This window comes from Cetorhinus maximus, chromosome 6 (genome assembly GCF_964194155.1).
Source record: "Cetorhinus maximus chromosome 6, sCetMax3.hap1.1, whole genome shotgun sequence".
Taxonomy (NCBI): Eukaryota; Metazoa; Chordata; class Chondrichthyes; order Lamniformes; family Cetorhinidae; genus Cetorhinus; species Cetorhinus maximus.
In genome coordinates, this window is record NC_135884.1 from 158,128,918 (window position 1) to 158,141,491 (window position 12,574).

At 48.9% G+C, this 12,574-nt stretch overlaps 1 protein-coding gene across 1 annotated transcript in view; it reads left to right on the plus strand.

The window, feature by feature from the left end:
• Positions 1-7,899: 7,899 nt before the first annotated feature.
• Positions 7,900-12,574, plus strand: part of sntb2 (syntrophin, beta 2) — a 55,224-nt gene continuing 50,549 nt past the window's right edge. The window contains exon 1 of the mRNA XM_078544745.1: positions 7,900-8,477. Within this exon, the coding sequence (XP_078400871.1) occupies positions 7,931-8,477 (547 nt within the window). The 5' untranslated portion in view covers positions 7,900-7,930. The remainder of the gene's footprint in view (positions 8,478-12,574) is intronic.

Genomic DNA, 12,574 nt, shown 5'->3' on the forward strand with positions numbered 1-12,574 from the left:
TTAAAAGTAGATAAATCTCCAGGCCCGGATGAAATGTATCCCAGGCTGTTGAGTGAGGCAAGGGAGGAGATAGCAGGGGCGCTGGCAATAATTTTCAATACCTCTCTGGCCACAGGAAAGTTCCCAGAGGACTGGAGGACAGCCAATGTGGTACCGTTATTCAAGAAGGGAGGAAGGGATAAACCAGGGAACTACAGGCCAGTCAGTCTAACCTCAGTGGTGGGGAAACTATTGGAAGCAATTCTGAGGGACAGAATTAATCCACACTTGGAGAGGCAGAGATTAATCAAGGACAGTCAGCATGGTTTTGTTAAGGGGAGGTCATGTCTGACCAATTTGATTGAATTTTTGGAAGAGGTGACCAGGTGTGTAGATGAGGGCAATGCATTTGACGTAGTCTACTTGGACTTCAGCAAGGCTTTTGATAAGGTCCCGCATGGGAGACTGATAACGAAGGTAAGAGCCCATGGGACCCAAGGCAATTTGGCAAATTGGATCCAGAATTGGCTGAGTGGCGGGAAGCAGAGGGTGATGGTTGAGGGGTGTTTTTGTGACTGGATGCCTGTGTCCAGTGGGGTTCCACAGGGATCAGTGCTGGGTCCCTTGCTGTTTGTGGTATATATAAATGATTTAGACTTGAATGTTGGAGGGTTGATCAGTAAGTTCGTGGATGACATGAAAATTGGTGGGGTGGTAAATAGTGAGGATATAGATTACAGGAGGATATAGATGGGCTGGTCAGATGGGCTGATCAGTGGCAAATGGAATTTAATCTGGATAAGTGTGAGGTGATGCACTTGGGCAGGACAAACAAGGAACGGGAATACATGATGATGGTAGGACCCTGGGAAGTACCGAGGATCAGAGGGACCTTGGTGTGCATGTCCACCGGTCCCTTTAGGTAGAGGGACAGGTAGATAAGGTGGTTAAGAAGGTATATGGGATACTTGCTTTATTAGCCGAGGCATAGAATATAAGAGCAGGGAGGTTATGCTGGAACTGTATAAAATGCTGGTTAGGTCACAGCTAGAGTATTGCGTGCAGTTCTGGAATCCGCATTATAGGAAGGATGTGATTGTACTAGAGAGAGTGCAGAGGAGATTTACCAGGATGTTGCCTGGGCTGGAGAGTTTTATTTATGAGGAGAGATTGGATAGACTGGGGTTATTTTCCTTGGAGCAGAGGAGATTGAGGGGGGTCATGATTGAGGTGTATAAAATTATGAAGGGCATAGATAGGGTAGACAGGAAGGAACTTTTATCTTGGTGGAGGGATCAAGAATCAGGGGGCATAGATTTAAGGTAAGGGGCAGGAGGTTTAGAGGGGATGTGAGGAAGAATTTTTTCACCCAGAGGGTGGTGGGAATCTGGAACTCACTGCCTGAAAGGGTGGTAGAGGCAGAAACCCTCATAACATTGAAGGAGCATTTGGATGTGCACTTGCAATGCCATGGCATACAAGGCTATGGGCCTAGTGTTGGAAAATGGGATTAGAATAGTTAGGTACTTGTTTGACTGGTGCAGACTTGATGGGCTGAAGGGCCTTTTTCTGTGCTGTAGGCCTCTATGACTCTGTGACTCACTCACTGCCAACTCAAGGGACATCACCACCCATTCTCACAGACACCCTCACATCTCCATCTGGCCTCATCTCCTCTGGAGACTGCCTCCTCAGCCTTCACCATCTTGAGGCCACTTGCACAGATTAACATGTGCCCCCCACACACACCCTGGGATACCCCCCTTCCCCAGTACAGCCCTTGCCCTGCAGCCTCTTCCCTTGCCTGAGGCCACTTCTCCCCCTTCCGCAGGAAAGCCCTAGCCCTGCAGCCATTGAAAAACCACCCCCGTCTTACGGCTGGTCTGGTAGGTAGAGACCTGCCTACGAACCCCCCAGCTTTGGTGGTGCTGCCTGTGAAGCCTGGTGCTGAGACTGCGAGTGCTGCCTGGAGCAAGGTCGGCAAACAAACCTCGAAGCCCCGAGTGAAGCCCAGCTCGACATGCCCAGATGATCCCGCGTGGGAGGATGATTCCAGCGAGCAGGGCTTACCGTGATATGCTTATGTATGAAAACGAAGTTCCCGACATCTGGCGGTGGAAAAGGCAGCCTGCTATTGACCAGCAGAGCAGACAATTGCAAACTGGTTTCATGATGTCATGAAACTGATTTTTGGCCTTCCCGCCCTGTTGTCCGCTGATGCCCAACATAATGCCCGATGCCAGCGGGCATGGAAAATTCCACCCAACGCTGTGTCTGGAAACCTGCAAAGTGTCTGATCACTGGCATAGAGGAGAAAACACAGCGCAAAAATCCAGGTCAGGTGACCAGGAGAGAAGCACCATGGAAGGCCAGTGTCCCAGGTGGGGGACATGGTTCACATGTTTTTTAAAAATTCATTCATGGGATGTGGGCTTCGCTGGCTGGGCCAGCATTTATTGCCCATCCCTAGTTGTCCTTGAGAAGGTGGTGGTGAGCTGCCTTCTTGAACCGCTGCAGTCCATGTGGTGTAGGTACACCCACAGTGCTGTTAGGGAGGGAGTTCCAGGATTTTGACCCAGTGACAGTGAAGGAACAGCGATATATTTCCAAGTCAGGATGGTGAGTGACTTGGAGGGGAACTTCCAGGTGGTGGTGTTCCCATCTATCTGCTGCCCTTGTCCTTCTAGGTGGTAGTGGTCGTGGGTTTGGAAGGTGCTGCCTAAGGAGCCTTGGTGAATTCCTGCAGTGCATCTTGTAGATGGTACACACTGCTGCCACTGTGCGTTGGTGTTGGAGGGAGTGAATGTTTGTGGATGTGGTGCCAATCAAGCGGGCTGCTTTGTCCTGGATGGTGTCAAGCTTCTAGAGTGTTGTGGCAGCTGCACTCATCCAGGCAAGTGGGAAGTATTCTATCATATTTCTGACTTGTTCCTTGTAGTTGGTGGACAGGCTTTGGGGAGTCAGGAGGTGAGTTTCTCACCGCAGGATTCCTAGCCTCTGACCTGGTCTTGTAGCCACAGTATTTATATGGCTGGTCCAGTTCAGTTTCTGGTCAATGGAAACCCCCAGGATGTTGATAGCAGGGGATTCAGTGATGGTAATGCCATTGAACATCAAGGCGCGATGGTTAGATTCTCTCTTGTTGGAGATGGTCATTGCCTGACACTTGTGTGGCGCGAATGTTACTTGCCACTTGTCATCCCAAGTCTGGATATTGTCCAGGTCTTGCTGCATTTGGACATGGACTGCTTCAGTATCTGAGGAGTCACGAATGGTGCTGAACATTATACAATCATCAGCGAACATCTCCACTTCTGACCTTATGATGGAAGGAAGGTCATTGATGAAGCAGCTGAAGATGGTTGGGCTGAGGACACTACTCTGAGGAACTTCTGCAGTGATGTCCTGGAGCTGAGATGACTGACCTCCAACAACCATAACCATCTTCCTTTGTGCTCAGTATGACTCCAACCAGTGGAGATTTTTCTCCCTGATTCCCATTGACTCCAGTTTTGCTAGGGATCCTTGATGCCACACTCGGTCATACCTCATATTTACCCTGAATGTTAGAGGATAAGATAGATTTTGCAAATTACACACATACATGTGGCTTAGGAGCAGGAGGAGGCCACTTGGCCCCTTGAGCCTGCTTTGCCATTGAATGAGATCATGGCTGATCTGATTGTAACCTCAACCCCACATTCCCGCCTACCCCCAATAACCTTTCACCCCCTTGCTTATCAAGAATCTATCCACCCTCTGTCTTAAAAATATTCAAAGACTCTGCTTCCAGAGAGTTCTAAAGATTCACGACCCTCTGAGAGAAAAAAATTCTCCTCGCCTCTGTCTTAAATGAGTGACCTGTTATTTTTAAACAGTGACCCCCTAGTTCTAGATTCTCCCACAAGAGGAAACATCCTCTCCACATCCACCCTGTCAAGACCCCTCAGGATCTTAAATGTTTCGATCAAGTTGCCTCTTACCTTTCTAAACTCCAGCGGAAACAAGCCCAGTCTGTCCAACCCTTCCTCATAAGACAACTCACCCATTCCTGGCATTAGCCTAGCAAACCTTCTCTGAACTGTTTCTAACACATTTACATCCTTCCTTAAATAAGGAGACGAATACTGTACACAATACTCCAGATGGCGTCTCACCAATGCCCTGAAGCATAACCTCCCTACTTTTGCAATCGATTCCCCTCACAATAAATGATAACATTCTATTAACTTTCCTAATTACTTGCTGTACCTGCAGACTAGCCTTTTGTGATTCATGCACGAGGACACCCAGATCCCTCTGAATCTCAGAGCTCCGCAATCTCTCACCATTTAGATAATAAGCTTCTTTTTTATTCTTCCTGCCAAAATGAACAATTTCACATTTGCCCACATTATACTCCATTTGCCAGATCTTTGCCCACTCACTTAACCTATCTATGACACTTTGTAGCCTCCTCAAGTCCTCTTCACAATTTACTTTCCTACCTATCTTTGTGTTGTCAGCACATTTAACAACCATACATTCAGTCCCTTCATCCAAGTCATTTATATAAATTGTACAAAGTTGAGGCCCTAGCACTGATCCCTGTGGCACATCACTCATCACATCCTGCCAACCAGAAAATGACCTATTTATGCCAACTCTCTGCTCCCTGTTAGCTAGCCAATCTTCTATCCATGTCAATATGTTACCCCCTACACCATGAGCTTTTATTTTCAGCAATAACCTTTGATGTGGCACTTTATCAAATACCTTCTGGAAATCTAAGTACAAACATCAACCGGTTCCCCTTTATCCACATGTGACTCTTTGAGAGAACTCCAATAAATCAGTTAAACATGATTTCCCTTTCACAAAGACATGTTGACTTTGCCTGATTGCCTTGAATTTTTCTAAATGCCCTGATAACATCTTTAAAAATAGTTTCTAATATTTACCCTATGACAGATGTTAGGCTAACTGGGTTATGGTTTCCTGATTTCTGTCTCCCTCCCTTTTTGAGTAAAGGAGTTATATTTGCTATTTTCCAATCTAATGAAACCTTCTCCAAATCTAGGGAATTTTGGAAAATTAAAACCAGTGCATCAACTATCTCACCAGCCACTTCTTTCAAGGCCTTAGGGTGAAGTCCATCGGGCTTGGGGATTTGTCAGCCCCACAGACCCAACAATTTGCTCAATACCACTTCCCTGGTGATTGTAATTTTCCCGAGTTCCTCCCTCCCTTCCATTTCCTGATTTACAGCTATTTCCGGGATGTTACTTGTCTCCATTATAGCGATGAGCGATACTTTCCATTATCAATTCCCCCAATGCACTTTCTATAGGACCAACGCTCACTTTGTTAACTCTTTTCTTATTTAAATATCTATAGAAACTCTTACTGTCTGTCTTTATATTACTAGCTAGCTTTCTATCATACTCTAATTTTTCCTTATTAATCTTTTTGTCATTCTTTGCTGTTCTTTATATTCTCTCCAGTCTTCTGACCTGGCACCCGTCTTTGCATAATTATATGCTTTTTCGTTAAGTTTGATACTGTCTTTAACTTTTTTAGTTAACCATGGATGGTGGGCCCTCCCATTGGAATTTTTCTTTCCAATTGGAATGTATCTATTCTGTGGGCTGAATTTTGCCGTCGGCGATTTGGGGGCGGGGCCCGCTCGCCGACGCGGGATGATGTCGGGAGGAACCCCCGAGTCATCCCGCCCCATTTAAATATTCAGGAAGGCGGGGGTGCAGCAAAATCAGCTGTCCGCCCACCGACCTGTCAATGGCCAATTGAGGCCATTGACAGGATCATTAAAACAATTAAAGGACCTGCCTGTCTGACCTTAAGGTTGGTGGGTCGGCCAGGAGCCCTGGCAGCAAATAGAGAAAACATGAAACCTCATCCACCAGCGGGATGAAGTTTCATGTAGGGATTTAAAAAGTTGAATAAAGTTTTAGTGAAATTTTTTGACATGTCCCATCTCGTGTGACATTGTCACATGAGGGGGACATGTTAAGAATTTTTCTTCTATTTTTATTGTTTATGAAACTGTCAGTGATCTCCCTGAGGCAGCACTTAGCCTCAGGGAGATGTGCGCTCTGTCGTGCGCATGCGGGAAAGGGTGTACTCTCGCATTTGGGGAATCCCCCTCTGCCTGCACAGGGAATACATAGCGCTTCCCACCAGACATCACGCTGGGCGGGCCTTAATTGGCCCACCCACTTAAAATGGTGGCAGGGCCCGCTTCTCCGGCGAGGATCAGCTCCCCACCCGCCGGAGATTGGGTCAGGCCCGCCCGCCCGACAGGCAGAAAATTCTGCCCTGTGTATTCTGAAATATCCCTTTAAACAGCTGCCAGTGAACCTCTATTAACATATCCCTTAACCTCATTTGCCAGTTCACATTAGCTAGCTTCACTTTCATGCCCTCATAATTGACCTTATTTAAATTAAAATACTAGTCTTGGACGCACCTGTCTCTCCCTCAAAATGAAGTAAAATTCAATCTTGCTACCTAGGGGAACCTTCACTAGGAGGTTATCAGTTAATACTATCTCATTGCACAATACCAGGTCTAGTGTAGCCTGCTCTCTGGTTGGCTCCAAAACGTGCTGTTCTAAGAAACTATCCCAAAAACATTCTATGAACTCCTCATCTACGCTACCTTTGCCGATCTGATTTTTCCAGTCTATATGTAGATTAAAATCCCCCATGATTATCGCTGTACCTTTCTGACAAGCTCCCATTATCTCTTCCTTTATACTCTGTCCTACTGTGTAGTTACAATTAGGAGGCCTGTACACCCTCCCACAAGTGACTTATTAACTTTATCATTTCTCATCTGAACCCAAGCCACTGAACTTAGGCCATCCCTCTCTAATGGGCTAATGCCATCATTAATTACCCACCACCTTTTCCTAACTTCCTGTCCTTCCTAAATTTCAGATACCCTTCAATATTCAGTTCCCAATCTATCATCCTGTAGCTATGTCTCCATAATGGCGTTCCAATCGTGCTTATTTATTTCTATTTGCGCTGTCAGTTCATCTGTTTTGTTTCGAATGCTACTTGTGTTTAGATACAGAGCCTTTAGTATTGTCCTTTTATTATTTTTGTAGCATCTAGCCTTATCTGCTGATTTACTCGTAGAATTGTGCTCTCTGTCCCTTCCTGTCACAGTCTGTTTCTCATTTCCCATATTATAACTTCCTCCCTTACCTTGTCTCTACTCTTTGGTTTACCACATCTTCCCAAGTTAGATCCCTTTCCCCCACTATTCAGTTTAAAATTGTTTTACCTTTCTGAGCTTGTATTGGCTACCCATGTGCCATTCCCATTGGCTGCCCATGTGCCATTTCCATTGGCTGCCCATGTGCCATTTCCATTGGCTGCCCATGTGCCATTCCCATTGGCTGCCCATGTGCCATTTCCATTGGCTGTCCATGTCCCACTCCTATTGGCTGCCCATGTCGCACTCCCATTGGCTGGCCATGTCCCACTCCTATTGGCTGACCATGTCACATTCCCATTGGTTGGCCATGTCCCATTCCCATTGGCTGACCATGTCCTGCTCCCATTGGTTGACAATGTCCCGCTCCCATTGGTTGGACATGTCCCGCTCCCATTGGCTGACCATGTTGCGCTCCCATTGGCTGACCATGTCCCATTCCCATTGGCTGGCCATGTCGCGCTCCCATTGGTTGGCCATGTCCCGCTCCCATTGGTTGGCCATGTCCTGCTCTCATTGGTTGGCCATGTCCTGCTCTCATTGGTTGGCCATGTCCCGCTCCCATTGGCTGACCATATCCCACTCCCATTGATTGGCCATGTCCCGCTCCCATTGGCTGGCCATGTCGCGCTCCCATTGGCTGGCCATGTCACGCTCCCATTGGCTGACCATGTCCCGCTCCCATTGGTTGGCCATGTCCCGCTCCCATTGGTTGGCCGTGGCGCGGGAGATGGCGGCCGGGTTGTCGGTTCGGGCCGGGCCGCTGGAGCTTTTCCTCCGGGACCGCGGCTGGTTCCGGGTGATGGCCGAGCTCCGGGGCGAGGGGTTGAAGCTGAGCAGCGAGGAGTCGGGGTCTGAGTCCGGGCCCGGGCCCTGGGACGGTCTCTCCAATGGGAGCCCCCGGCCGCGGAGCCCCAGCCCGGTGCATATGAGCCCGGCGGGGCCTGGAGCCGGGAGCCCGGGCCGGGGCCTGGCGGCCTTGCTGCCCCCGGAGAGCAGCAGCCTGAGGCCGGGCCCCGGGATATCCGAGCGGGTCCGCACCGTCCGGGTGGTGAAGCAGGAAGCCGGCGGCCTCGGCATCAGCATCAAGGGCGGCCGGGAGAACCGAATGCCCATCCTCATCTCCAAGATATTCCGGGGCCTGGCGGCCGAGAGAACCGGGGCCCTGTTCGTGGGCGACGCCATCCTGGCCGTCAACGGAACCGACCTGCGGGACGCCACACACGACCAGGCCGTGCAGGCGCTGAAGAAAGCCGGCAGGGAGGTGACCCTGGAGGGTAAGGGGGGGGGGGAGAGACCGGGGGTCAGAGCCCGGTTTGGGAGGGGGGGGGGTTCAGGGCCCCGGGGGGTGGGGGGCGATCCGGGCCGGGGGGGGCGGGGGGGTGAGACCGGGGTGGGGGGGTGGGGAGGGGGACCGGGGGGTGGGGGGCGATCCGGGCCGGGGGGGGCGGGGGGGGGGGGGAGGGGGTGAGACCGGGGTTGGGGGGTGGGGTTGGGAGGGGGACCGGGGGGAGTGGGGAGGGTGGACGATTCAGACAAGATAGAGAGGGGGATAGAAGAGGAAGGGGTGTCACAATATTGATCAGTGAGGAAGGATGATATCTTGGAAGGATCATCAAATGAGGCCATGTGAGTAGAAGTAAAAAACACAAAAGGGGCAAACACGCTGTTGGGTGTGTACTATAGGCTCCCAAACTGTCAGGGAGAGATGGAGGATCAAATATGTAATCAAATTTCAGAGAAGTGTAAGAATAATAAGGCAGTAATAGTAGAGGATTTTAACTACCCAAATATTAACTGGGATAGTTTTAGTGTGCAAGGTAGGGAGGGAGCAAAATTCTTAAGTTGCATCCGGAATAACTTTTTAGCCAGTATGTAGAAAGCCAACCAAGGGAAGGGGCAGTTCTGGACCTAATATTTGGAAATGAGCCCAGACAGGTGGAAGTTGTATCAGTTGGGGACTATTTTGGAGATAGTGACCATAAGAACTAGGAGCAGGAGTAGGCAATTCAGCCCCTCGAGCCTGCCCTGCCATTCATTACAATCAGGGCTGATTTCATTTTGGCCTCAACTCCAATTTCCCACCCTCTCTCCATAACCTTTCAACCCGTTACTAATTAAAAATCTGTCTATCCCCTCAAATTTATTCAGCGTCCCGGCATCCACTGTAACTCAGTTAGATTTAGGATGGTTATGGAAAGCTATAAGGTTGCACTGGGAATAAAAGTCCTAAACTGGGGAAAGGCTAATTTTACTAAGATGAGATACAATTTAGCCCAAGTGGACTGGGAGCAGCTACTTGCAGATAAAACTGTGTCAGAGCAGTGGGAGGCATTCAAAGAAGAAATAGCGAGAGCACAGGGCAAATCTTCCTGTAAAGACAAAGGGGGGACCAAGTCTGGAGAATTCTGGATGTCAAGGGACATAAAGGTCAGGATTAAGGAAAAAAGAGAAGCTTATGGCAGATACCGAGGGTTCAATACAGCAGAGTCCCTAGAGGAGTATAAAAAGTGCAGGGGGAACTTAAAAAGGAAATTAGGAAAGCTAAGAGTGTGCATGCGAAAGCATTGATGGGTAGAATAAAGGAAAGCCCAAAGGGGTTTTTAAAATATATATAGAGCAAGAGAATAACTAAGGAAATAGTAGGGCCAATTAGGTACCATAGAGGTAATGTGTGTGTGGACCCGAAGACGTGGGTACAGTCCTCAATGAATATCTTGCATTGGTCTTCACAATGGAAAAGGATGACACGGGTATAGACATCAGGGTGGAGGACTGTGAAACATTAGAGGAAATTAACATAGAGAGAGAGGAGGTACTAGCGGGTTTAGTGGCCTTAAAAGTGGATAAATCTGCAGCCCCGGATGGGATGCATCCCAGGCTGTTGAGGGAGGCACGGGAAGAGATATCAAGGGCCCTGGCAGTAATTTTCAAATCCTCTTTGGCTACAGGTGAGGTACTGGAGGACTGCTAACGTTGTTCCATTATTAAAAAAGGGAGGAAGGCGTGGACCATGAAATTACAGGCCAGTCAGCCTAACCTTGGTGGTGTGGAAGTTACTAGAAAAAATTCTGAGGGACAGAATATATCTCCACTTGGAGAGACACAGATTAATCAGGGATAGTCAGCATGGATTTGTTAAGGGAAGGTCGTGTTTGATAAATTTGGTCGAATTTTTTGAGGAGGTAACCAGGAGTGTTGATGAGGGTAATGCATTTGATGTGATCTACATGGACTTTAGCGTGGCTTTTGATAAGATCCCTCATGGCAGACTGGTCAAGAAAGTAAGAGCCCGTGGGATCCAAGACAAAGTGTCACATTGGATCCACAATTGGCTGAGAGGCAGGAAGCAGAGGGTGATGGTAGAGGGATGTTTCTGTGACTGGAAGTCTGTCTCCAGTGGGGTTCCGCAGGGTTCGGTGCTGGGGCCCTTGCTGTTTGTGGTGCACATAAATGATTTGGACCTAAATGTAGGGGAGGGGTGGTGATCAAGAAGTTCATGGATGACACGAAAATTGGTAGGGTGGTAAATAGTGAAGAGGATAGCCATAAACTGCAGGAGGAGATCAATGGACTGGTCAGGTGGGCAGAGCAGTGGCAAATGGATTTCAACCTGGAAAAGTGTGAGGTAATGCACTTGGGGAGGGCTAACAAGGCGAAGGATTAACTATGAATGGTAGGACCCTGGAAAGTACTGAAGATCAGAGGGACCTTGGTTTGCATATCCATAGATCCCTGAAGGTAGCAGGGCAGGTAGATAAGGTGTTAAGAAGGCATATGGGATACTTAGATAAAAACAAAAAGCTACTGCGGATGCTGGAAATCCAAAACAAAAACAGAATTACCTGGAAAAACTCAGCAGGTCTGGCAGCATCGGCGGAGAAGAAATCAGTTAACGTTTCGAGCCTTCATGGCCCTTCGGCAGAACTGAAGCATAGTTATTCATCTCAATGAATTTCGGGCTCGGCACGATGCTGAACTCTTCTTCCGCCGTCTTCGTCTCCGTGCTCACTTCTTTGGGCAGGAGTCCTCTCCCCGTTCAACGGATCCTTTTACCCACCTCCAATATTCTCCCTCCACTTGGACCCCTCCCTCTGGATTCTTACCTTCTCTTGATCTTTTCATTGAGAACTGTCGGCGTGACATTAGCCGTCTCAATTTCTCTGCTCCTCTCACCCATTCTAATCTGTCTGTCTCTGAACTCACTGCACTCCGTTCTCTCAGGTCCAACCCCAACATTGTCATCAAACCCGCTGACAAGGATGGTACTGTTGTTGTCTGGCGCATTGACCTCTACCTCGCGGAGGCTGAGCGTCAACTCGCAGACATTTCCTCCTACCTCTCCCTGGACCATGACCCCACCACAGAACATCAAGCCATTGTTTCCAGGACTGTCACTGACCTCATCTCCTCTGGAGATCTTCCTCCCACAGCTTCCAACTTGATAGTCGCCCAACCTCGGACGGCCCGCCTCTACCTCCTACCCAAAATCCACAAACAGAACTGTCCTGGCAGACCGATCGTGTCAGCCTGTTCCTGCCCCACGGAACTCATTTCTCGTTATCTTGACTCCCTTCTCTCTCCCCTTGTCCAGTCCCTTCCCACCTACATCCGTGATTCCTCTGACACCTTACGTCACATCAACAATTTCCAGTTCCCTGGCCCCAACCGCTTCCTCTTCACCATGGATGTCCAATCCCTCTACACCTCCATCCCCCACCAGGATGGTCTGAGGGCCCTCAGCTTCTTCCTTGAACAGAGGCCCCAACAATCCCCATCCACCACTACTCTCCTCCGTCTGGCTGAACTTGTTCTCACACTGAACAATTTCTCCTTTAACTCCTCTCACTTCCTCCAAATAAAAGGTGTGGCTATGGGTACCCGCATGGGCCCCAGCTATGCCTGTCTCTTTATGGGGTATGTGGAACATTCCTTGTTCCAGTCCTACTCCGGCCCCCTCCTACAACTCTTTCTCCGGTACATCGATGATTACTTCGGTGCTGCTTCATGCTCTTGTCGGGACCTGGAAAAATTTATTAATTTTGCTTCCAATCTCCACCCCTCCATCATCTTCACATGGTCCATCTCTGACACTTCTCTTCCCTTCCTTGACCTCTCTGTCTCAATTTCTGATGATAGACTGTCCACCAATATCCATTACAAGCCTACCGACTCCCACAGCTACCTCGACTACAGCTCCTCACACCCCGCTTCTTGTAAAGACTCCATCCCATTCTGTCAGTTCCTTCGCCTCCGTCGCATCTGTTCTGATGACGCTACCTTCAAAAACATCTCCTCTGACATGTCCTCCTTCTTCCTTAACCGAGGTTTTCCATCCACGGTCGTTGACAGGGCCCTCAACCGTGTCTGGCCC